The sequence below is a fragment of the Corvus cornix genome, chromosome 1 (genome assembly GCF_000738735.6).
Source record: "Corvus cornix cornix isolate S_Up_H32 chromosome 1, ASM73873v5, whole genome shotgun sequence".
Lineage (NCBI taxonomy): Eukaryota > Metazoa > Chordata > Aves > Passeriformes > Corvidae > Corvus > Corvus cornix.
The window spans coordinates 28473874-28500795 of record NC_046332.1 but is presented as its reverse complement, the minus strand read 5'-3'; the positions used below and the strand labels follow the sequence as shown (position 1 = coordinate 28500795).

Sequence of the window (26922 nt, the reverse complement as noted above, 5' to 3'; positions counted from 1 at the left end):
CCTGTGTCTGCTGTATTTGTTCAGCCACCCGTGAGAGTTGCTGTCTTTGGCAGTAGAACTGCCATTGTAGAGCTTTTTTACACATTGCCAAATGTATAGCTGCTATTCTACCCAGCCTCCAGAGATCAGGAGTCTGAACATGGCCTTTCTCTCTCCACCTCTTGGTCTGCTTTCCAGGCTTCTATTTTTCTGTGCCTGAAGAGTAGCTCTCATTTAAAGCAGTGGAAGACTGCAGTTCAGTACAGCAATACAGTAGTCTGCTTCATGGAGCACTCAGAGGTGGGTATTCCAGTGAGATGCAAGTGGATTGGAGTAAAAGTGGACACTTTGTTTGCTTTGCCCTAGCTACTGCTCCTCAGTGTTTGTGCTTGCTGTTTACTGTTCTAAGCATGGTACTGTCATGGTCACTGCAGGTGAAACTCCTTTTTGTGGTGAGCACCAGTGTTTCTACACTTCAAAGACATGAAACCTACTCTTGATCTCTTGCCAGTTTGGGGCAAATCTTTAATGACTCCTTGCAAATTGATCCAGTAAATGTCTTGAGGTTTTCTATAGGATGAGTAGAGAATAAACAAATTGTACAATTACTTTTCTTACCCTAGTTGTTGCTAGTTTGTAGGCATTGTTTGAGAGGTTGTTTCTAGGCCATGCTATTAAAAGCTTGTGCCCACAAACACCAAGGAGTGCAGAGGAGAGGAACAGTGCTGGGGCAGAGAAGCACTAACTCTGCTCCTCCCAGAGGACCATAGCCTTGGTGTCTGGGTAGGAGACCTATCCCATGGAGTCAATGGGAAGGGATTACCTTGTGGGTTAAAGGGAGGCTAGTCCCTCTGAGGGGCATGGGGTGCATGGAAAGAGCATTTGGGGACTGTACAACACTTGTTGTGGGATGTGTAGGGAAGAGATCAAAGGCAGGAAAAGTGAGTGATCAAGGATGGGAAGCACCATGGGAAAAACTGATGGGAAAAGGGCACAGGAGGTGGCTGCACGTACACAGTACGCTTGTCTGGCCATGCCCTGTGTGTCATCAGTGTGGTCTGTCCTGTCTTCATAATAGCTTTTTTTTTTCCTGTTCTGTGTGCATGAAGTCTGTTCTGTGCAAGTGGATCTAAATGCCAGCAACTGGACAGACCTGAGTGCATGCATATTGTGGTGGTGTGTGTTATCGCCAGCAAAATCAAGTCAGAGTAGCTGGTGAGTAGGGCAAGAGATTTGGGAGCCGGCACATGGCATGGCTGCGGGTCTGGCTAAATGCTGTAAAGACGTGTGAGAGTCAGCTGCTCACGTTCCCAGGAGCTACTCTTGGGTCTGGAGACCAGCTGAAAGAGGAGTGTGCATCTGTGTGTGAGGACACCGGGGGCCAGGGGATCCTGGCGCCAGCTGCTGGGTAGAGCCAATGTCTTAGGCTAACTCTTGGAGGGCTCTGGGGTGTGTGTGCATGTCTGCATGCTCACTGTGCAGCATGGCTGCAGGCCTTGAGGATTTGCCAGCAACTGAGGAGACCAGCTCAGGCTCCAGGGTGTGGAGCCAGCTGCAGGATGGCTGGTCTCGGGCACTAGAGGGATCCATCCTATAGATGTATGTTTCCCTCTAACAGGTTCATCCTGATCAGCCAGAGCCAGGAAGAGGATTAGGCTGTTTGTGCTGTGCTTGCATGTCTGCTGTGCTCTCTGCCTCGGGCCAGTCATGTGCAGTGTGTGTGCGTTTATATACATGCATGCATTATGTACTTGGAGATTTTCTGTGCATGAGTGCCTATTGGGAATACATGCTCAGGCTTGCTGCTGGCTGTGCCCTGAGGACATGGAACTGAACAGCCTCTTCTCTATCAGGCCAGCTGATTCAGCAGCTCCTAACACTTGAAGTTGAAAGGGACCTCCCTACTCAGAGCCGGGTCAACCAGAGCAGGTTGCTTTTTAATACCTTAAAGGATGAGACTTGGATAATCTGTTCCAGTGTTAACAACTCTCACAATAAGTTTTTTCTCATCTTCCATTTACTGCATTTTGGTGTGTTCTCACTGCTACTTCTTTCACTGGATACCACTGAGGAGTGTCTGGCTCCTTTTTCACCATCAGGTATTTATACAGAATGATAAAAGCCACCCAAACATTCTCCTCTTGAGGCTGAACAGCCCCTAAGCTCTCTCAGCCTCTCCTTGTATGTCAGATGCTCTAATCCATTCAAAACCAGTGGCCTTTCACTGGACTTGCTCCACTGTCCATGTTGTCCTTTGTGCTAGGGACCCCAAGATTGGACGCAACACTTCAGGTGTCTGACCAATGCTGGAATAAAGAGAAAGAATGGCCTCCTTCCCGTTACTGGTGATGCATTTGCTGAAATGCAGCCCAGGTACTGTTGTGTTTCTTTGTTAAAGGGTTCAGGTGCAACTTGCTGTTGCAAGTCCTCTCCTGCAAAGCTACCTTCCAGTCCCCAGCTTGTACTGATGCGTGAGGCTATTCCTCCCCAGTGGTGAGGCTCTGCATTTCCCTTGGTTCAACTTCCTGAATCTCCCCTCTTCTCATTTCTCTCCCCTATTAAGGTCCCTCTGCATGGCAGTGCAACCATCTGATGTATCAACCACTCCCACTTCTCTATCATCTGCAGTGATAGGCCAAAATTTACACGTGCATGGCACAAGCTCATACTCTTGTGTTGGCTTCATCAGGGCTTATCTGCTAGCTTGGGTATCTGCCAGGTAGCAAATTTACTGGTTATCTATACTTCACGTTAAAAAAAAGCTATTACTAAGACGGATACAGTAAAAACTCACAGTAAGAGCTTTGCTTGTCAGCTCTCCCTCTTGCTATAGCTGCAGTGACTTGAGTAGCCATGGTCTGTGTCGAATAGAAACCAGCCTTCTTGCTTCAGGTTCCAGTTCTTTAGATCTCTGCTTCTTAGCCCTCCTGTTATGATTAAGGAAGACCTTCCCAGGCACAGCAGTGTTAATTTATAGCCTTAAGACTTTAGAGCATTATACAGTTATGGAGACACTGTTACCCCTAGCAAGTCACACTGCTGAATGTGTAGCACTCAATTTCACCAACCCAGACTTCAAAAATAAATCTTGAGGTAGCTACTCTTCCCAAGTGGGAGAAAGTCTCAGGAACATCAGTGAGAATCTTTCTTTCTCCTGGACAGTCTAGTCTGCAGGAGAAAGAAGTACTACTCACATGTATTTCATTAAACACAGCAGTAGCTGCTAATATTTCTTATGATTTAGGAATAATCACAGGATCTGTAAAAAGATGGACTTGGATGTTGGATAGATAAGCCTGTAACTGGGTGAAAGAAAAAAATCTGAAGTGACCAGCTGCAAAGGTATCCTTTAATCCTAATGCAATTGCACTTCCATGTTACATCTGCAGTTAAATGGACAAAGACTGTTGGCTGAAACAACTAAAGGTGGATGTAAGAACCCTGCTGGAACTTATGATAGGTATGCTAAAGGTCTCAATCACATTTGAATTAAGCCAAAGAATTCCAACACAGCCTGCTCTGCCACAGGTTTATTTACAAAATATTATTTACAGACTATAACTGTCTTGAGATCTGATAAATAATAACATTTCCTCCACAGAGAAGGAGTAAGACAGACCACCTACACATTTTTCTGTTACAAATACCCTATTCCAGCCAAACAAGACTATTGTCTCTTTTAAAAAGGGGCAGAGAAAAATGGATACGTAAAGGGTTTTCTGTCCATGGCATAAGAAAAGGTATTAAGCAGTTTGGAGAGATGTAAATCTCCCCTCTGAAGTGTGCATGTGCAAAACAGCAACGTGCTGAGGTGCTGTGATCACACAAGTTACAGCGGGGTGTGCTTCTACTCCCAGTTTCTCCTCCAAAGAAAGAAGTACACCACAGGCTGGTGTTCAAGGCAAGAATAGCTGCATTAAAAATATATATGCCTTACCAGCAGCCTCGTGAAGAACTGAATAGTTTGTTCCTGATGCAAAATAAGAAAGACGGAAGGGTGCTGAAGTGAGAAGGAATGTATGCCAAGGAGTGAATGAGCCCTGTCTCTACCTGTCTGTATTCTTGTGCCTGCTCCCTGAATGTCCCAGTCTATCCTGAACCCTCATCTCCAATCTTAAAACATTATCCACCACCCTCCACCCACTTTGTACTCCATCTGATATACTGAGGGTCTGAAACTCCAGTATGTGGACTACAAGGCCTACTTAGTGCTACACAAAGTAGACTGCAGAAGACAGGGCTGAGAACAGTTTCTAAGACCACTGCTCTGAAACGTACTGATGGCTGCTGTAGAGCTAAAGCAAGGGGGAACAGAAATGAGAGCAGGTGGTGTTGCCTCATGAGCTTTTTCAGTTCTGGTTGTTTTGCTTTGCTTGTCCAGTCACTCATTTGGAAGCAATTGCCATAGGAATGATTCCAAGTGATATCTGGTAAGGATGGGCATTTTTCAAGCTTAGGAATGCAACAACTGATCACTCCTTAAAGCCTTGGATGCTGCACAAGATCCTCTTCTGGTGGCCTGGAAGTGATACTCCCATTTGTTTCAAGTCCCTGAAGGAAATGGGAAAAGAAAGGAAAAAATGAATTGCTGTTCTTGTTCCTTAGGGACAAGGGTGTGGGTAAGGGCAGAAACAGTTACCAAGCATGAGTTCAGAAAGCTTCCTTTCCCTCAGTGCCTCCTAATACACCTGCCTTTCCTCTAGAGGGAAGAAACTCCTAGATATTCCTGCCCTTCCCTGGCTACCTCTGCCCACCCAGTCAACTGACCTCTCCCACTTTGTGACTAGGCCTATGCTCCCAGTAAATCAGGATTTGTGATTAAATCAGCTTGTGATAGGGGCCATGTCTCAACCCTTCAGCAGGTCTGTGCCTGCTCATTTGTTTCGTGTAGCTGCTCTGGTTGGAGGTGGCTGTACATCCCCGACAAAATAACACAGCTGTGTCCTGAGTCCTTCTGAGGAGCCCAGAAAGATTTGCTCTATGACACAACAGTGCCTGGCTGATGGAGTGGGGGGGATATCACTAGTCCATATGGAATTTGTGGCAAGGAAGTTATCTTACAAAGTCCTACAAGGGTAGGGAGACAGGTTAGAGAACTGTTTGCCATCTATTCTTTCCCATTGCTGTTTGTGTCTGATGTGAGTTCAGAGCAGCTGAAGACCCCTGAAGAGCCTCAAGTTAGGAAATTAGTCTCACAGTTTGGGCTGATTCTTCCCTTTTAGGTGAAGAAGCCAGTCCACTTCCATTTAACTGCATGGAGAAGGATGGAGAGAAGCCTTCCAAGTAAATATCAGTGCTTGTTCAGACCACACAAGGACAAGCACAGCTCCTTGTAGCACAGCCTGAGGGGCCCTGTGGGAGCCTGGCCTGCACTTACTCAGCAGTGAGCTCCAGAATGGACTCCATGGTGTCCAGGCCGGCAGTGCGGAAGTTGGAGATGTAGCGCTTCATGCGAATGGATTCCAGCCACTCAGGGATGGATCGGTAGGGGATCCCATCGGACCCACTGCAGCTGGGGAGACGGAGTGTTACCCTAGAGACACATAAACGCTTCATTAGCCAGGCAACCGCCTGAAATGGACAGCACTAGGAGACAGTAGCCGAAGGGCAAGCAAGCACCCTCTGCCAGGGCAGGGCCAACTAATCTGCTCTCTGCAAAGTGAGGTCAGAGCAGGCCAATGGCTCTGCCCTCTGTCACCAGGAAACAGAGACGACCACTATCTTCTGCACACAGAGCACTCACGGTGCATCTTTCCAGTCTGCATTGTTCGCACTGCCTCTCCTCCTGCTGGGGACTGGGAGGTGAAGCATCCCAGTTAACCCCTCTTCCTCTGGTGACAGCCTGCTTACCTGGGGTCAAAGTCTGCAACAGGCCGGAGGAGTTGGGGACTTGAGATGAAATGTTGCAGCTGTGCCCGGATTTCCTGAAAATGAGGCCTCCTCATCCGATCGTGTGACCAGCAATTCTTCATGAGTTCGTAGAGGATAGATGGGCAATCCACAGGCGGGGGGAGCCGGTACCCATCCTCTAAGCTTTTCATCACCTGCACAGAGGACAGAGAGAAATCTGGCCAAGAGCAAAGAGTGCAGAATAGAAGCCAGAGACCTCTGGGAGCAGCCATTCACCACTTTACAGTGTGCAGCCAGGGAGGGGTTGACGCAAATTACATGTGTATGACACAGGGTTTGGGCAGCACAGCACAGGATCAAGACACCTAAGGGATGCCAAAAACTGAAGTGGCATATGCATGTATTTTCAGTCCTTTACTAGTTTAGCTCCCATTTGCCACTCAGGACATGTTCATGAGAAGCGAGGACAAGTGAGGACCAAATGGTCCTGGCACAGTGAGAGAAGGGGAACCAGACTCTGAGGAATAATTTCAACAGCATGTTCTGAGCCTAGAATGAGATGACACATAATGCACCAGAGCTAGAGGAAGGAGAAAACAAAACCAGTGGAGAATATCTCCAGATCCAAATGCCATGGCTGATTTAACTACTCTTAATTTGGCTTATTGCTGTTGACACCTCAATACTTATTGTCCTTGACTTGGTTGCACTGATTTTTAGCAGGGAGGGAAACATAGTAGTTATGTGTTCAAAAGAAAGTCAAGACTGCAGGCTGAGGGGGATCTACAAAAGTTGGGCCCACATGCCTAGTTTATTTTTTAAATCAGCCCTTGAACTCAGTGTCTGTTACCTCTTGATTGGTCATGTGTCCATATGGCTTGTCACCAAATGACAGCACCTCCCACATGACGATTCCAAAGCTCCAGACATCACTGGCTGAGGTGAAAATCCGATGAGCAATGGCCTCTGGGGCTGTCCATCGGATAGGAATCTTACCACCCTGTAAAAGAGCAGAAACACAATGTATCCAGCATGTATCACTGAATTGTATTTCTCCAGTGTTTTCATGTAAGGACCTTACAAAGTGGTTCAGAGATTGAGCCCACTTCATTTGAAGTGACATGGGAAATTTCTCAAAAGGAGAGAAATATTCTTGGAAAGTAAATGAGTTTAAGCCCTCTGTTCAGTTGAATGCTACACAAAATCTCTGCTGTGGGAGTGAAGAGCCTGACACCAGTCACAGCCCTGCTTTGAAGGACACCACCCATTAGAATTACTGGAACTTTCATTGAAAGAGACATGGAGATGACCCTAGTCCAAAACTGACCACAGCAAGGCTATCTTCTAAGCTAGATTCAGTAACTGAGTCCAAGAGATGAGACCTCTTATTTAGCTTCTCATTTTAACACCACAGTCCCTCTGAATTTCTTAGCAAACTAAATCAACCTGGACTCCAGAGACAAAAGTACCACCTTCTGAACCATCCACACCATGACTTGTAATTTTACTACAGGCTTTTCTCAGAGACTACAGTTAATTTACACAGCTGAAAGACTGGGTTTGCCTCACCTTGGTTTCATAGGTTCCCTCTGCATCATTCTCCAAAATTCGTGAGAGACCGAAGTCAGACACCTTGCACTGGAGACTGCGTGTTACCAGGATGTTACGAGCAGCCAGATCCCGGTGCACATAATTGTGTTCTGAAAGGTAGGTCATGCCAGAGGCTATTCCCTGCAGCATGCTCACAAGCTGCACAGGGCTAAATTTTTCCTCATTCTCCTGCATGGAAGAAGAAGTGAGAGAAGTGACATTGATCCGCTTGGCTTCTAGTCGCTGACCTTACTAACTTACAAAAACGGGCAGTGGTGAACAAGCAAAAAGGCAATGCTGCAGCCCAAAGACCCCAACAGGTTCTCACTAGGGGACTGGTGGTGGTCTCCAGAGTCATCATTAGGCAACTGCATTTCCAGACAACACTCTGGTCACTGAACAAACTGGATGGCATCAAGCTTCTGCTGCTGACACTGGAAATGTCAGTAAGCAGAAAGTAAGTGGATGTCTAGATCTTATTTCTAGTTTTATTTTAGGGCCCTAAATCCAGGTCAAGTGCAAGTTCTGGCAGTACACAAGCTGATTACAGATTGGAGTTTCTCACCCGGAGGAAGGTATCCAGTGCTCCATTTTCCATATACTCAGTGATGATCATCATTGGCCTCCCTTGAGGAAGACAAGACAGTTTAAGCCTTTTCAAATTCTCCTACTCATGCCTTTCAATGCTCTCCACATTCCCCAACACAGAGAACCACATCCAACCCCAGCTAACACCCCCACTCCACTGGCACAGCTGGCTGCCCCTTCTCCTTTGACATCTCCCAATGATCTTGTACTCCTCCTGGTGTCACACATATAACCCTGTAGCATCCCTTACACTATCCTGACTCCTCATCTACTCACCAGCCCTAGAAGATCTCTCCTAACATTGTCTCAGGACTCTGTTGGAAATCCATACCTCTCCTCCCTTCCTTGTTCTCTGACATGACAATGCCTGTCTTCTCCCAGAACAGCCTCTCTGACAGCAAACTCACTAAGAAAGGCCTGAGAAATGTGCCAGTTTCTGGTCTCATTCCAGGACTCTCTCACACACACACTTACTTTTGGTGACAACTCCCTCCAGACGCACAATGTTCGGGTGATTGAACTGCCCCATAATTGTTGCTTCACGCAGAAAGTTCCACCACTGTGAGTCTGAGTATGTTGATTTCAGAGTCTTGATGGCAACCACAATACGTTCTTTCCCTGGGAGTCTCAGGGACCCACGATAGACCTCCCCAAACTCCCCTGAAGACAACCAGAGGCAAAATGTCACAGATGAACTCAAGGATGGGTAGCAAAACAACAGTGTGGGGAAACTGAAAGATGGGGAGAGCAATAAGTAACTCACCCTCTCCAATCACGTTCTCCATAGTGACACAAGAGACGTCGAGTTCCTTAGTGAATTCCAGGACTCCTCTGCTGGGGTCATCATATGGTTGCAGGTCTACATAGGGTTTCAACCAGACCTTCTCTATGGTAAAGGGAAACAAAAGAGCAAATTAACCTGTCAGCTCTTTGGACAACCTTTTTAAAGAATAGCTACAAAAGCAGAAGTGAATCCATGGGCTTCTAACAATGGCAGTAAAAAAATCTACCAAACCTACATTGAAGAGTAGAATTTGTGGGAAGAGGCAAATTACATCAGAAAAGCCATGCCAGTGTCTGGTTTGAAACCAATATTTCTTTTCATCCCTTCCAACACGTTCCAGGCTTCCCCCTGGTTTTATCACCCCTTTGAAGCTCACCTCGCTCAAAGCCCGAAGTATTGTAATCTGGCCGTGCATGTCTCCAACGAGCCCTCCTGGAACATCACAAAGAGTCGTGAAAATAAAATGGTCAGCAGATAGCAAAGGGAAAAGCAAGATTTTCAGCATGCCTTCCCTAGCTGGTTAGGGACAGAGTTCAGGGTAGCACAGAGCAAAGTGGAACCAGACACTGCACCTACTTGAAAAAGTATGGCTGGCAATAAAATGTGACGGCTCATTAACATTTAGAAATGGAGCTTTGTTTTCATACAGGGAGTTTTGTGCTGAGTTACAGATGAATTTCTGTTTATTTTATGTTTTCTGTATGCTTCCAGTAGAGTATCTGATCTTCTTAAAACCAAGCAATAGCAGCCTTATAGACATTGAGAAGGAAAGTAGAATTCTGTATATGGGTAGAGGACCCCAGCAGTAATGGTATGTGGAAAATGGTTTGAAATGACTGCATACATGCATTACCATGATTGTACCCTAACAACATTTTTATTCCTCTGTCATGATAACAATATGATGCTGCTGGATTATAACAAAACTGAGAAATCACCACATTTTCCTCTGTTTCCAACAGCAAATATTATCGTAAAATATCAATCCCTCCAATCCTGCTAATCAAAATTACTTTCTGAGACCCTTCCCATCTTGCAGCAGCACACTGGTGTTTTTCTTCTCTAACTATACAATATATATATATACCTATACAATACCTTGCGAGAAAACAGGGCCTCCCTTTCTCAAGCTCCCATAGCTCAGCTATTCCTACATCTATACCTTTTTTAATACCAAAAACCAATACTTACTTTCGCCGAAACATGACAAATCCCAGAATTAGCCCAATAAATAGGAGAACTCCAAAGATAATAGAGACTATGACTCCACCAGACAGAGCTCCCGTGTCTGCAGAAGCAAAGAGAGAGGCCACATCACTTAGAAGACCAGTATCTGTTTGTCTGGAACATAACAACCAGCTTCTACCAGTTAATGGCATTAGGCAAGTTACAGCCATTTGCCTTCAGGCAGCAGAGCCACCAGATGGGAGTCCTATCATACTGTTACTCATGTGTGTGGAGCACCTTCTGGTGGTTATCTGGTTGACTCTTATCTACAGTCTTGGTCTTCCAGTTGAGTAATTTATCCCTATGTCTGATTTCCTACTTAAATTCCATGACACTTTCAAAAATGAAGAACAGATGTTCCTTCCCTCCCACTCCTCTCCAACAACCCTTTCAGATCAGGCCCTTCTTCCTGTTCAGTACCTGATTTAAACTAAGGAAAAGCAAAGACATGATCTTCCCCAACAGTCTAAAGTGACTCTCTTCTTGTTTATGAAATTAATTACGTGCTCCCCTCCCATCAACATCTGGAGCTGCTCCTTTGCCTAATTACCCTGACAAAAGGCCCTGTCTGCATAGGACTCCTGAAACAAATACTGACTTACAAACTTGCAGTCTAACATCATATTCTTGTTTTCTCAAAACTGAGCATCAGGTGGTTTCATTTTGAGGTTGGATAGCTTTCAGATAGTGTTCACATAACACAGGCTGTCTCCTTCCATTTAGATTCTCAAAGCTAGGCATTTCCACAAATATATTTGAATTCATCAGAGAAAATGCTAAATTACCTCTCTTAGTGTTTTTAAAACTTACTTCCCACAACTTAAAAAATGTTTTTAAAATTTAAAATGCATTAATGAAAAAGTAATGAGAATCTACATATTTTTAATATTTTCCCAAGAGAGATTTAGGAAAACATCCAGAAGAAAGAAAATCCCCCAAATAATTTTTTTTTTCATAAATGAGCAGATTTAAAATCAAGGAACAGATGATACAGAGAACTGTGTGGGGAAGTGTTTCCTAACATCTAGTCCAATGCTCAGCATCCATAAAGCCTAATTAACACTAGTTATTCTTCCTCTGATGCTGACTCATCCCACTAAAATTACTAAAAATCACCAGCTTAGTTAAGCAGAAATCAAGAGGCAGAGTTAATGTCCTTGTTTTGTTAAAATCAAAAAGCTAAGATTTGGAGGGTGAAATAGTATCTTTTATCAATAAAATGGACAAGCTTTTAGGTACATAGGACTTCTGCAGGAATTTAAGGGATCTAAATTAACAAACTCAGATTTAAATATAAAATTGCCACTCCTTGCAGATCCTGCTACACTAATATTCCTAAACTATAACAGCTAAACAATGCTTCTAGTATGATCAAACAAGAACACTCATTAAATGAAACCTTGCTGGCACTTCCTTTTAATCCCTTTCATATTCAACAGACCTTTGTCTTGGCATGATGAGGTGATCAACTTTTATTTGAAATGAAGCATAATTTTGATGAAAGCATTTTCTAATCTACTCTTTCTTAATCAAAACAATTGTGCATGCTAATTTACATCTTTTTCACAGGGCCTTTGCAGTACTTTATTTAATTGGTTAAACATCATTTTTGGTATCATCATTTGTCACTGTGACTTCATGAAGATTTTACCAAAAGCTCCAGGTGCCAAAAAGGGCCCAACCTTTATATTCCAGTAATGGTATCCCAATGCTTTATCAGCTTTTACACTGTTAATTTAACTATTTAGTTACATTAAGGTATGCCTTAGCTTTCTTCCATGTCCTTATTTCATTACAATAAAACTTTCAAATGCAGCACTTCAATGCATGTATTTCTAAAGTTATCCATTGGGTCAGCAGGAGTCTGTGGAATGAAGAGGGAGCAAACTCCATTACAGAAAACTTTAGACTAAGGGGAAGTTTCTGGGTGACCCAGGGAAAGAGGAGGTTGGATATCAGGCCTATATAAGATGTTCTTTGACACAGGAGAAAGATCTTTTTGTAGCTCTGACAGCCTGGCCTTCTACACATTGTGCTTTGGTGAAGAACATTTTTCAGTGGTAAACCATCTCTTTGGGCAGAGCTACATTCAGGAGCTGGATTACATACAGTGGAACTGATAAAGCTGGAAAAAATAGTGCTGAGGTCCTCTGAGTTCTCCTTTTCACTAGTAACTGGCACATAAAAGGAGGCATATGGTAATCATTTGACCAGCATTCAAACTTAGAAACATTAGCCAAAATCAAAATGTCTTTGAAGAACTAAATGAAGGTCTGGTTAACTCTTGTACCAGTACAACACACTAAACTGAGACTGATCAGGTCTGAATGGGAAAGTACAAGTGAATTTTATAAGACAGCAAGGAAACAGGAAAAATGCCTTTTGTCTTTACAAAGCAACAGGCTTGGCTCTGGTGACAAGGCACTCAGGAGTGTGCCTTACAGCCAGCAGAACACTAAAAGAGATCAATGTACCATGTGAATATACAATCTGATGGGGAAGTGGGTTTCTCCCAGATGAGATACCAGTGCTTGTCCTTTACCTGGTGGAAGGGTGCGAAATTCCTGCTCCGCGGAGTAGGGCCCAGGCCCAAGGGGTGTGATGGATCTCACACGGAGCAGGTAGGCTGTGTCTGGCTGCAGGTCTCTCAGAGTGACATTTGGCTCAAGAAGGTGCTTCACTGTGTAACGTGCCTCCTCTCCCTGCAGAAACCAAACAGGATCAAGTAACAAATGCATGCTGAACAAGAGGACACTTCCACCCCTTTGGGTGAAAGGGGGAAGAGCAAATCAGGCAAGCCTTACCTTCTCAAAGAACATGACCTCATACTCCACCGAGGTCCGGCTGCGTTGCCGTGGGGCAAGCCAAGAAACAGAAAGACTACTGTCATCTCTCTGTGTCAGGATAAACTGGGATACTGTCACTGGAGCTGCAGGGGAGAGAACACAGACCATGAGGGAGAAATACAAACATAATGAAAATCAGGTCCTCTCTCCACCAGAAGCTCTGGTCACACCATGCAACTGAGTCTCTTTGCCACTGCCACTCCCTCATCTTTCTCCTCTGTGGTGGAAGGGAAATGAGGTCTCCAGTTGTAATTAATTGCTTTCCATGAACAGTGTGCTTCTGCCCTCCAATAGTGAAGCATAACTTTTTTCGGCCCTCAAAACAAAATCAGTGCTCCAAGAAATTACATTTATTCCAGGACTGCACTGAAAGTGTCCATTTTGAAATAAAAATGTTAGGATTTTCTGCTCCTACAGCAGCAGTAGCACAGCTACCCTATGTAATGATTTATGAATGCAGCTGCATTGCGTAAGGGTACAGTGAAACTCAATGCTCAAAATCTCTCAGCTGACTGCAAATGCATGCTGTTCATGAATAAAAAGATAATTCTCAAGAGTCTGCAAGGACTGAGAAGTTAAGCCTGGTTCTCTCCTTGTCCTTCATCATCAGGAAATGATGAGGCAAGCCAAAAGTAGCTCTGCTTTTCTAGCTCAGGGTTGTGCTGCCCCCGCATAGCATCAGGAAGAAAAGTCATATTTTGTTACTAAATTAGAAGCCGGGGAATGCACCAAGGGCTGTTGAGCACTGTGATGTCACTTTTCTATAATCACATTTCATGGTGCTCTGGAAAGTATTTACAGGACAGCCAAGCTAGCCAGATTGAAGCTAACCGACAGAAATGTGTCAAGATGTAACATCCTCATCTCTCCATGCTTCCAAAACCTTTTCTTTTCCAGTTACACCAGGGTTTCTGTTGTGTTTGGTGTTTTGCAATATCTGAGTCACAGGAAATATTTCGTGACACAGCCCTCGTTCTTCCTGTCACACAGGTAACAATACTTAGGCTGTGTGACAGAGATGGCTTCATCCTCCTCACCTCTGTTAAGTTCTTGGTGGATTCATAGTTCTTGGTGCATAATGATTACTGCTACTTTGATTTACAAGGAATATGACTAATGGACTTTACATGCCAGAGGCAGAGGTACTTTAGAATCCTTGTCATACCATACCCACACATGTGTCAGGCAGAAGGAGAAGATGGAGAAAGCTTAAATATTCAGAGATTCCTCTTCCTTTTCATGATGAGCAGGAAGAAATTTTCTCTGCTTCTGCTAACCTGCATGTCCAACTGAGACCCAGACAGCTGGAGCAGTTCTCTGTGGAGCAGGTCCCATTCCTGAGACACCATTATGGGCTTCCACAGTGAATGTGTAGTTGGTGTAAGCTTCTAGGCCATCCACGTCCACTGCAGGTTTCGTGAGACCAGAGGCACTGGGGGAGAACACCACGCCAGCCTCACAGGGCTCACAGGACAGCAAATGGCAGCGCTGACAGAAGACTGTGTAAGTCAGGTCCTTCCTCCCACCGTGGTCACTGGGCGGCTGCCACCACAGACTCAGCTGGGTGCCAATGAGGGAGAAGCTGACATTGCGGGGAGCTGAGGGTGGGCCTAAAAAGAGCATGAAAGAAAGTGTTAGATTCAGTTGTTAATTCCCAAAGTTCTGTGGCAGCTTCCCATCTGCTCATGCATTTCAAATGGAGCTCTCTGTCCACCCCAGCCTCTCCTTCTCTCATCCCTGTTTCCCAAACTTGTTTCCTCACCCATATCCTTGTTTGTGGAATCATAGATTGGTTTGGGTTGGAAGAGACCTCAAAGATCTTGTGTTCCAACCCCTTCTATTCCAACACCTTCCACTAGACCAGGTTCCTCCAAGCCCCATCCAACCTGACCTTGAACACTTCCAGGGATAGGGCACCCACAATTTCTCTGGGCAAACTGTTTCTGTGTCTCATCACCCTCATCAAAAAAATTTCTTCCCATCTAAATCCATGTCCCATCTAAATCTACCCTCTTTCAGTTTAAAACCATTGCCCCTTGTGCTGTCACTACAGGCCTTGGTATAAAACCCCTTTCTTCATGTTTCTTGCAGGCCCCACTAAGTATTGAAAGGCACATGATGATCTCCCCAAAGGTTTCTCTTCTCAGGCTGAAGAACCCCAACTCTCTCAACCTTTCCTCGTAAGACAGGTGTTCCATCCCTACAATCATTTTTAGAGCCCTCCTCTGCACCTGATCCAACAGGTTGATGTCCTTCTTGTCCTAGGGGCCCCAGACCTGGATGCAGCCTGCCAGATGAGGTCTCACAAGAGGAGAGTGGAGGAAGAGATTCCCCTCCCTCGCCCTGCTGGCCACATGCTTTTGATGCAGTCCAGGATACACTTGGCTTTCTGGGCTGCAAGCTCACACTGCCAGCTCACGGCCAATTTTTCACCCACCAGTACCCCCAAGTTCCTCTCTGTGGTGTGCTCTCAGTAAGTTCATCCCCCAGCCTGTGTGGATATTGTTCTTTCTTTCTATGTGCAACTCACGGGTGCAGGCAATGTTCTGGCCCTCGGAAGGTGCTCGGTAGAAGCCTGCATTGCAGGAACAAGACGTGGCCCCTGACTCGTTGGACAAGCTGTTGGGGGGGCACTTCAGGCAGCGCTTAGCATCTAGAGAGTGGCGGTAGAACCCTCGCTGGCAGGCTGTGGAAGGACAACATATGATAATCAATAAACCCAGACAAACAAAAAAATCACCTGGCAGTTCTGTTCAGCTTCTTGAACACGCCTTCATCTGCCTCCATTTTCTTAGTTCACAGAAATATTTAGGTTGGAAGGAACACCTGGCAGTCACCTAGATCAATCACCTCAGAGCAGATAGAGAGAAGATGCAAACTCAAGGTAGCATCAGTATTGTGACAGGACTTGTAGACTGAAGAAGGGGGATCTCATTCCTCACAGATGCTGTATGAATACGGAATCCAGTCAGCCTCAGAAACTGCTTCCAATGTAAACACAGACTGGTCCCCACCTTGCCCTTCAAGCTTTCCATGCAATAAATAAGAGCCATAAACAGTAGCTACAAGTCCTTGCACTCCTCAGAGTCTTCTGCTTGCTGACTTCATATGGGGTAGCCAGTAGGCTTTTTAGTAGAAGCATCTTTGCTGCTTTCAAGTGTTGTACCAGAGCATCACCTAGCAGGGCCCTGGGGAATACCTAGGAAACTATCAGCATTGATGTAACTGGCTATGGAGCCAACACAGACTGCAAGAGAATAGGTGTCACGTGTTTTCTACTTCCAGTCCTACAAAAATGAGCAGCCACATTCTCCAAGTATAACATCTGACAACCTGTTTTTGCTGTGTTACCATGAGCTCAATCTACAGAAGCTCTGGTCAGCTTACCAGTTATCTCAAGGCCAGTGCTTCACCCCTACAGTTGTGTAGCAGGGAGGAGAAAATGAGTGAGGGAGCTTAAGGCAACCTGTGAATTTAATGGTTTGCCAGCCTGTGCTAAATGAATCAAATGTTCTTTAGCTAAAGAAACAACCAACCTATTGCTAATCAGATGGTTGAGAAATGCATACACTAATTTTCTGCCAGAGCTACCACTTTGCATTTAACTGGCACATTGAGGGAATGACCCTTTTCATATTGCACTATAAAAGCAACAATATCCTGTGTAATCCCTCAGGAGATCCCAATGGAGAAAAACATCTGTTCAGGTGCCTCACACAAATGGCTTACTGTGGTGGAGCACAGCATAGGAAATGATTCTTTATCCAGAAGACAAAAAACCAACCCAGCCATTCCTACTGTGTGACACAGAGGAACACCTGAGGGACCTTGAAAACTTCCCACTAACACAGGCCAAACAAGACTACTCATCATCAGTCTGCAGGAGGGATGCTTAAAGAGCCCAGAAAAAAGAAATAATCACAAGTAGGAGCAACCAGCACCTTCTGATTCTGGGAAATGACAGAACCACTCTGGAAAGTCTATCATTCTGAAACACAATCATGCAACTATGTGATTAATTACAGCAAAGGCCATTGAAAGTAATTGAAAGGCTCAAGTATTGATTTTCACAGCCCAAAGAGAGTCCATTTACATTCCAGATTAAATCATCTCTTTGAGAAACAGGCAGTAAAAGTTACTTTCGTCTTCAGGCTGCTCACAACCAGAACACTTCTACAAGCAAGACTGAAGATGAAAGTTTTGAGGCCTCCTGCCACTTTGCTCCAGCATAAGATTTAAGAGTACCTGATATTGGATCAGTTTGGGTCAGGAGACCTTTCACATGAAAAACAAGGCAAGTGCATAGCCACATTCTTGTATAACACAGAGGTTCTGATGCCACCTGTATAATACTCCCTGTCACAAATATGAGACAATATACACACACTCCTATCAGGCTGAGACTGTCTGCAAACAAATTATGGAAATTTGGGGTTGAGGACCTTTACAGGAATCAGAGACTCAATTAGGTTGGAAAAGATCTCTGAGATCATTGAGTCCAACCTCTGATCAAACACCACCATGTCAACTAGACCATGGCTCTGAGTGCATGTTCAGTCTTTCCTTACACAGCTCCAGGAATGGTGACTCCACCACCTCCATGGGCAGCCCATTCCAATGTCTAATCGCCCTTTCTGTGAAGAAATTCTTCCTAATGTCCAACCTAAACTCGCTAAAGATTATGTCCTCTTGTCCTGTCACTAGTTCTGGGAGATGAGACTGATCCCCACCTGGCTACGCCCTCCTTTCAAGTGTTTGTAGAGAGAGATAAGGTCTCCCCTGAGCCTCCTTTTCTCCAGGCTGAACACCCCCAGCTTCTCCAGCTGCTCCTCATAAGACTTACGCTCCAGAACAGGTTAACTCCTACCCCAGGAGAGACTCTGTTCCTCCAGTTCTGAGCTCCAGTGCCACTCTAGCCCACCGCCCACATCTGCTGTGCCCACCGGCGGTGCCGAGCCCGTCCGCGCAGGAGATGCCTTGCATCACCCTGGCAGAGAGACCGCAGGGCGGGAGCGGCACGGGGCACTCCGGCCGAAGGGACAAACGCGGGAGGCGCGGGCAGCACCGGCAACACCGGCGACACGCGGTGCCGGCGGCGGCCGGCAGGGGGCGGGAGCGGCCCGCGGAGCCCGGCCCGGCCCCGCCCCGCACGGCGCGGCCCCGGGGCCGGCGGTAAGGACGGGCCGGCGGCAAGGACGGGCCGGCGGCAAGGACGGGCCTGCGGGGGCTCCCGGCTCCCCCCGCCCTGCCCGCGGGTGCGGAGGTGGAGGGGCGGCTGCCCGCGGCTGCCCCGGGGGCGGGGGAGGCGGGCGCACGGCCAGCAGCCTCGGCCCCCGCCCAGCCCCGCTGGCCCCCGGTTTCCCCGGGCCTTGGGCACCCGCTCCGGGCGGCGTGATGGGAAAAACAAGCCTGGGAAAGGGCCCGCTCACCAAGCACCAGAGGGCAGAGAGGATGGCCGGAGCGCTTCCTTCATTCCTCATTCCTACAGGTGCTCCTCGTGAGTCTGACTGCCGGCCAGGCCGGGCAGGCTGCAGGCACCGGACCGGGGCTGGCGGGGAGCTCGGCTCAGCTGCCGCCCTGCAGAGCCCAGCAAGCAGCCAGGGCACAGCCAGCCTCCGTGGGCACAGCAAGTTACATACTGGAGAAAGTTCATCACGACCTCTGGGTTTATGGGCAGCAAAGGCTGAATGCTCTGGGGCAGGCAGAGCTTTTCTGGGGCTGTGGGGTGGCTGAGCCATTCTGCACTCAACAGAGCTTTATACAGCTGAGAATTCACTGAGAGGTTGAGGGAACTAGTTAAGAACCCGAACCTTGGGCTTTCTCTTGTTTCCTGTTCTGTAACAGAGGTCAGGTTCTTTTCCCTGTTAAAAGGCAAAGGTCCAGCAGCTTTCGCCTTTTTTTGCTCCCTACTCCAGGCAAAACTCAGAATCAGATGACACTGCTAGGTCTTCCATCCTGTCCCACTTTACATGTGCGAAGGAAAAGTCCTCCCATGTTCTGAGGACAAAGCAAAAGCTGTGATTTCAGTCTTTATCCTGACCTGAATTGCTCCCAGTCCATTGCACAGTCTGGTCTTTTCTGCTGAGGGAGAGGATCCTAAGATATCACCCTGTATTTATCTTCTCCCCCAATGCTCCAATAAGACGTTGTTCTGGTCATGAAGTACCTCTCCGTACTCCTGCTAGGTTCTCCCCTCTTCCCTTCCTCTCCTGGGAGACCTCCCCAGTCCCTACAAATCCTACAAAAGATACTTCTGGCTGCAGCTGTGCTTGGGCGGAGTGGGATGAAAGCACAGATGTAGAATGAACCTGTGCCGCGATAGCAGTCGTGGCTTGTCCAGACATGACAGCTTCCCTGCCCCTTCCCAGAGGAGTGCTCTCAGGAGGGCGGGGAGAGCTCTGTAGCACCTAAGTGGAAAAACTGGCTGGGCTGTGCAAGGAGAGGGGATTGCTGGAGGAGGGCAAGGATCTTGTGCTTCAACCTTCTCCAGCTCCCCAAGCAAAACAAGCAGCAAGAAGCAGGGATTCATAGAGACACTAGATCACTGTAGCAGAGCAAAGCAGAGACATGGGGCACCTGCTGAATCTGACAACACTGTGTGGATACCTACAGCCTTAGTCTTGTGCCATACAGCTCTGGCAACAAGAGCAGAGATGTGCTGTCTTCTACCTCCCTCCCTGCAGTAACACATATCCCCCAAATCACCTCACATGTCCTCTCCCATGACGAACTAAGTTGCCTTAAGGAGCTAAATCTTGTCCCCTCTGCAGCTGAGGGAGAGCCCTGCGTTTCTTATTCCAACAAACCTTGTTCGCTCTGACTCCAGCACCCTGGTGACTCTTGCTTGCTAATTGCTCTTCTTCAGAAGAGCAGGCACCACGGTATTGTGCAATATGCTTTACATGGTCTCCCGTGGCAGAAGAGCCATCCCAGTCCAAGAAGAACGGGGGACAGAGGAGAAACCTGTCCCCTCTGCCTCTCTGCTTTCTAGTCACGGGACAAATACCCTGCTCTGTGTGTCTGACCCATCTGCCCTGGGAGAACAAGGCTGCTGTTTAAAGGTTGAGAACCAGTTGTTGAGTGAGTCAGTGTCAATCACATAGTTACAGCTCGCAGAAACTAGCTCCAGAGCTGAAAGCTCCTGGATGAAGCCCAAGAGGGAGTGGAGAGGTGTGTGCAGGTCTTACACCTGACACATGAGGAGAAAAATCACAGCTGAAAAAGAGAAGCTAAGGAGAAGGTAAGGAGAAGGAAAGATACAAGATACAGGGGGTAGGCAAGAGAGAAGTAGACCACACTAACTCTCCTAATCCCCCTTTCTGCCTACAGATACTCTGATCTCCAGCTCTCTGGAACCTCTCCCATGGCCTACAGCTAGTGTCTGCATACTCACCTACGCAGCTCCCATCGACTTCCTCAAACCCCACAGCACAAAGGCATCGGCCCACTGGTACCAGCCACTCCCCATCAGTGCTGCAGTGCATCCTGGGGGGAGAGCCCACTTCTTCAGCCGCGTACTCCACACAGACCCCAGGCACTTCTGTCAGCCCCTCTGACCCTGCCAGTGTCTCTGGAAAGCGGGCCAGGCCGCGTACCGCCTCCGGGCAAGTCTTGTAATACACTCGGACAGACACCATGGCCACACAAGCCCCAGAGTTCTGGAAGGCCAGGTAGAAGCCCCGGCGAGAGAGTTTCCCAATGGAGCACACTTCTGTGTTCAGCTGCATGGCCCCCGACTCGATGTCTCTGCTTGTGAAGCTTCGGTCTGCTGCCACCGTGTTCAGCTACATGAAAAAGAGAAGGACAACAGTTTTATCATCTGAGCAGGCCACAGCAGCTGAGATATCCATGCCTCTCAAGCCTCTTTTACATTAAGGCCTGTTGGGGGCTGTCTGGTCAAGTGCTTCTAATGCCACTGCACTGCATGCTTTCTTTGCACTTGGAAGAGGTGTTAAAAATGGGGCGGGCATCTTTTCCTGCCTCTGTACCTTTCATCATCTCCTTCAACTGCTGTGTAGTGATTCACTGGTCTTCTACAGTACCCGGTGTTCTGAGTCTCTGATTTCAGAGCAAATCTCTTTTCTGAGCTAATTTTCTTTGTTTGCAAATAGCACGCAGTGAATTCACAACACCACTCAAGAGCTGTGCTTTGAAACCAACCAGGGAATTACAGCCACCTGTTTTTAGGCTGTCAGGTGCTCACTCACTTGTGCAGCACTCAATATATTTCAGCACTGTAGGTACTTGGGTGAAAAATGCTCCCATGCTTTTGCATTCCCACTCCCTCTGCAAACAAAGGATGAGAGTGAGTGAATGACTGAGGATACTTTCCATGCTTGAGCAAATGGGAAAGGCCTCTGTGACACCCTGTGACATGGAAGAGCTGGACTGCAGGTGGGGTGGCCTTTCTTCTTGGTGGGAGGGCCTGATCACTGATCCTCTCCTCTGCAGGCCCCTTCCCATTGTATGATACCACCCACTCCTTGTAGTTGGATGGGAGATGAAAGGCTCTTTATAGCAGCTACATTTGGCAGTGGGATCATAAAGCATGTTTAGGAGTTGTGGAGGTATCACACAAATTCATGCTGTAGGCTGCAGAGGAGGTGGAGGAGCACTGGGGAGGGAGGGGAATCAGTTACCACAGTTCTGGTCTGCCTGTGGTGGCCTTTACAACTCTTTGCTTTCATCACATCCCATTTAAACTGCAAAGGAAAGGGCAGTCAAATAATTTAGGTCTGTGGCTTCTATTAAGACAGAACTGGCTTATAGAATTTCCTCTGAAAACAAAAGCAGAGGTTGTTTATTCTACAATTCCAATGTTTCCATGGCAAGAGGGCACAACGTTGAGGAAAACAGCAGGTAAAATATAGCAGTGCTAATCACACCAGGGAGAATTTCACTGTAGCAAGCCATCACCTCCAGGTTTATAAAATAAGACCCTATATCTCATGGCAATCAGAGTAAATGATCAGGACCACTGAGACCTGAATTAGATTCTGTTCTTTGCTTGGTCTAATCTTGTTTTATTACCTAAGGCAAGTAAAATTCCTTTGGTCTCTGCTCTACTATTTCTAAAAATTGGTGTAACCATTCAGCCCTGTCACAACCCTTTAGAATCCTTACCTACGTGGTGTCTGGTTAAATAAGAGGTTACACAGAACACAGGTCTGATCTCATTTGAAACCTCCTGTACCTCCTGTGGCAAAGACTGCTCTGAGCATCACAGAGGGCACTGGGGGTAAAGTTTACTCTAAGGACATCTATTATCCATGCCCTTCCCCAGATGCTGGTTCTCCTGGCCTGTCCAAGCCAGCAGGACACACCTAGCTTAAGCTGAAAGATATGACAAGTTTAAGCTGAAAGATATGACTCAGTCTTCACCCCCAGCAATACAGACCTTGGTGAACAGTGGGCGGCGGAACTGGATCCCAACATCTTGCTCAGACTCCATGTAATAGAGGTTGAAGGTTTCTTTGCAGGTCACCACTTCACCTTTGAAGCTCTTGCAGTCCCTCACAGTAAACTTTAGCTCCACATAAATGCGGGAGGCTGCCTCACCCCGATAAATCCAGTTGGTGCGAAGCCAGTGATCGGTGTCACCCTCGGAAAGCACACTGCAGTCCTGGTACATATAGATCGGGGTACCGTTTATCATCTGCTGCACTTCACTCCACTGCTCCCAGGGGAGAAGAAAACACGTACTGTTAGACACATGTGAGAAACAAGTTTCACTTCAAATATGACAAAATCTTGCCTAAGAATCAATTCTTACGTAGGATTCAGGGCTCAAAGCCTGGCCAGCTAAAAGGTCTCTTACACTCAGCAAAAGCTGCATCTGGTCTAGAGCCCCATGACTGCCTAAACTCGGTACATAGGGAGCAAAGAGGATCCTGCAATTAGGAGCTGACTTACATAGACCTTTGTACATCCCCTTCATCCTACCTTGGTTCCAGTTTACTTTTTTCATGCACTGCCTTATCTTGGAGATTGAGAAAAAGACCCACTACTCCCATGTATTGGCCACTTCTCTCTGCCGCAATTTACATTCAGAGTGTACAGTAGGACCTTCCAGACCAGGACTATTATCTGCCCCTGGAAATAATGCCCAGCATTTGGGAGTAAGAGAAAAGATGGCCTGGCATAATAGGAAGGTAAATTGCAGAAGGACTGTTCTAGAGCAAGCACTCATTAACTTGGAGTTCATGCTTCTTTAAGTGGGATATTTTGCAAAACCTAATTTAACTATTAAAACTCAGTTGATTTTCCTGACTTCATATTGCATTTAGGTTCTGTATCTTCCCCAGGCAAGTAATGGCTGAGAGGAGGACATGGGCCCAGCTGGTTATATGGCCTCACTAATAGTATTTGCATTAATCCAATAAAGTTTGGTACTGATTTCAACGAACACTTTTGTCAAATTTTAGGTGGTTCTAGTTTTTTTTTTCCTTACCACGTGTCAGATACAAAATGCAAAGAACATTCTCTTTTGAGTAACTCACATATGAGAACTGAAAATTTGGAAAGCAAGGTTTTGTCCACAGGGAAAATAACTTAGATCCTTTTTCCCCCGATGCTGACTGCCTTTCTCATTATGCTTTGAATGTTTAATCAAATTAAATTGAAACAAGTGCCCACATAGGTATTGGCACAAGTTTAAGCATCTTGGTTTTAAATCACACCCCAGGTTAAGATGCAATTTAAACAAGGCCTCAGTCTCTGTGTTACTCCAGACTTGTCAAATCTCATGGGTTGAGCATGAGATTCACACATTTCTTCAGCACCACCAGCTCGTGTGCTCACAGCACAACAGCTCGCCTCCCCACAGACCAGGCCACTCTGCTAGTGGAATATGAGAGATGGACCCACAGAGTGCCAAAGAGGCTCTGCTTTTATGCCATGACTTAGAGCATACCTCCTACACAGCCCCACTCTGAAAAGTGTTGGAGAGCTTTCTCCAAGCCAGCAAGCCCTGCTGATAGCATAAGCTCCTCTCTGGATGATTTCAGCCTTCTACCTAAGTGCATACTAGCAGTCTCCTCCCAGGAAGTTCTGTGGATGGTATCTATGTGTCCCTTCTTGTTCCCTCTTTTCTCCACATAATTAATCTCCAGTGTTACCCCACCCTCTTAATCTGATCCAGCTGGCATAGACCTGCAGCACACAGGATTTACACTTATTTCACTAACTGGAGGTCAAAGGATTTATGATAGCAAAACAAAGAAAGAGACTGACGGATCAATCCCAATTGATCAACCAGATGAGACAATCACTTAATGACCTCTTGCAGTCTTTAACTGAAAGCCTTCTGGAAAATGTTACAGAACTGAATTTACAACACATCCTGAAGTATACTGAGGTAGAAGAAAAGAAGTTAGAAAGGGGAATAAGAGCAAAGTAGCTTTCATACACTGCCAATGTTAGGACTGGCTTTTAGAAGCGTTTTTCAATGTGCGTCTGCCTCCACAGAGCTGATGGGAAAAGCATAATTGCATTTGGAGGCTGAGAGTTAGACAACTTTCCATTAGCAGTTTATCCCAAGGCAGTACCACAGACAAGTGTCACCAGAAAGTGGTTTTTGCATGTCTCACCGAAAGACATGAGCTGCTGTGGTGCATGTCCTGAAAATACATTTTCAAAACTTACATGATACAGGACCAAAGTTTCATTTTCAGTGGTGACAACTCTAGCAAAAAAAAATTCCTTTAAACTCTACTGCTGGAAAAAAATCCAACTGCTAACCCCTGTATTTCTTAACTCATCTCAGCACAGCTTCTTCCAGACTCAGCTCTTCAGGGCAAAGATGCTTGGCACTGACTATTGCACAGTTTCATATGCAGTGTGGTACAAAGAAATAACAAGGGAGTCAGACATGTTTTTTCTAGACTCTACTGCTGATGGGTAAAGGAAGTAAAATGAGGATATTATTTATGCTAACAATACAGAACTATTGTTAAATATACTTCTGAGTTCTTTTCATTATTCAGTGAAGCTTTTAAATTCAAAGTAGTAGAGGAAAACTGTTACATACAACATTTAATGAAAGGGTGATGAGACCAGAAGTTGCCAGGCAACTGTCTCCCATCCTCAAAGAATCTGCTGCAAAATCAAAATGTATGCCTCTGATTTTTAATGTAATGTTCTTAATAAACATGTGTGGTAAAGTCTGGCTCAATCAATATTAATTACTTGGCTCTCCAGTTTGTCTGCCAATGACATTGAATCAACCTCCTTTGATAATACAACTTTTTACCCACTTAATTCCAGACACTGTTGCCTTACTCCAGTCATTAGTTTGGCCATAGGATGGGCAACATTCTTCTAGGAGAAGTGGGGAACAGTGTTAGTCAGACTTCCTCATTTTAGCGGTGAGTGAACTTGTGTTTTTTTGATGTGAGAGAAAACTCTCTATGAGATTCAGAATAATAGAAAGATTTTGATTGGAAAGGACCCTTTGGAGATCATCTAGTCCAATTCCCTGCTCCAAGCAAGCTAAAGAGTTCTTAAACTCTTTGCGTGTTATTCTTTGAAATGCCTTTTAAACGCTCTATTTTTTAAGTTAAAGTCTAAACTAGTCTCCAAACTCTTGAAATCTTTTAGAGTTCTTTAAAACTTGCTAAGAAAACAAATGCCAGTGCATTCAGGAGAGCACCGTAACTCAGTAGCTTGGCTTCCTAAGAATTCTAAGGCCATAGCGATTGGATTTGAGAACAAGTGAGTGTTCTGTACTTCTCAGAAGCCCACATACTAACGCAGGCACCTAGTTCCAGAGGTTTGTTCTTGAAAACCTTGGTGTGGTGGTGTAATACAGAGCAAAATAATTCCAGCACAGCAATTAGAGTTAAGTGAAAACCTCAAAGCAAAGGTACTGTGTCAATAACCTCAAAATACTGCAAGTTCAGGAAAAGGGAAAAAAGGAAAGCAACTTTCCTCACATTCGTTTGGTTCCATATAAAGAAAGTTGTCTTTATAAAAGCCATTCAGAATGATTTCAATGACAACCTGGAAGGGCACCAATAGATATTTGTAGTAAACAGTATTGGTTTGGTCTGCCACGTGAGTAAAAATCCAAAGATAAGATAAGGTATATGCCTTTTAATAGCTGCCTTTATTGACTCTGAAATTTTACAGTTTGAAGCTCTGAAGCGTACAGAAGGCTTACTTTGTTTTTTCTATATAATGAGCCTTCTCTAGATTAGGTCTGTGTCAAGGATCCTATCTAGGACAAACTGTGATTCCTTCATCCATCTGTGGGCTACTCTTCCTAGGATCTACCATCAGGGATAAGATGGAAACAAACTGAGACAGTTTGCACACCTTGGAGCCACTGTGTCAGGCTTTGCAGGCATCAATGAAGTGGTCTCTTTCGGTTTTAGCCTTTTTTAGGTGGGGAAGAAAAAGAAGCAAACAAGCTTTTTATGTTGACAAATACAAATTTCATCCCTGCTAATGAGGAGGTAGGCTACCAGCGACAGAGGCAGCAGACTGTGACAGTATTGCAAATTGTAGGCTCAGACTGGAGTCAGAAGAACTTGTGACTCGCAATAAGAATACTGTCTCCATCTCCAGCTTGCCAGGGACTTGCCCTGTCTCCTTTCAGATAAGAGCCTGCCTGCTGTGACCTCTATCTCATTTGCTTTCACATTACCTTAGCACAGCGTCTTCCAATTTGTGGTCTACAGAAAGGTACAGCAATACTTTTAAGAGACTTTCAGAAGCAAAAGCAAGGCAAGCATCTTGCCAGTAGGCTTAAAGTTACTAAACTAAGATGCATGTCTCCACTGGAAAAGTTAATAAGAGTTCCTACTGGAAAAGTTAAAGAGTTCATATGCTGAAATCCAAAAACTTGTTTAACTTTGGGTAAGAAAATTTCACTAAGATGAAAAGACAGCTAAGTTAGCAAAGCCAGCTACGGTGTACCTGTGCATAGCAAGTGTATCTCAACCTCATTTAATTTTCAACAGAATTGAGAAGCCATTAAATCTCTTCCTGAAGAAAAATTGCAAGGCCCCAAAACAGCAAACTTTTCCTCAACAATACATCTCTTGTGTACCAAGCCTG

The 26922-nt window shown here is 45.7% G+C and overlaps 1 protein-coding gene across 1 annotated transcript in view; it reads right to left on the bottom strand.

Annotated features, from left to right (window-relative positions):
• Positions 1-3314: 3314 nt before the first annotated feature.
• The window catches only part of EPHA1 (EPH receptor A1), a 34383-nt gene continuing 10775 nt past the window's right edge, over positions 3315-26922 (bottom strand). Inside the window, exons 3-18 of the mRNA XM_010396140.4 lie at positions 22262-22537; positions 20258-20648; positions 15395-15550; positions 14142-14474; positions 12823-12947; positions 12561-12720; positions 9983-10079; positions 9168-9223; positions 8771-8893; positions 8482-8667; positions 7985-8046; positions 7399-7608; positions 6680-6829; positions 5830-6023; positions 5357-5512; positions 3315-4530 (exon numbers count right to left, since the gene is read on the bottom strand). Of these exons, the coding sequence (XP_010394442.3) occupies positions 4452-4530; positions 5357-5512; positions 5830-6023; positions 6680-6829; positions 7399-7608; positions 7985-8046; positions 8482-8667; positions 8771-8893; positions 9168-9223; positions 9983-10079; positions 12561-12720; positions 12823-12947; positions 14142-14474; positions 15395-15550; positions 20258-20648; positions 22262-22537 (2754 nt within the window). The 3' untranslated portion in view covers positions 3315-4451. The remainder of the gene's footprint in view (positions 4531-5356; positions 5513-5829; positions 6024-6679; positions 6830-7398; positions 7609-7984; positions 8047-8481; positions 8668-8770; positions 8894-9167; positions 9224-9982; positions 10080-12560; positions 12721-12822; positions 12948-14141; positions 14475-15394; positions 15551-20257; positions 20649-22261; positions 22538-26922) is intronic.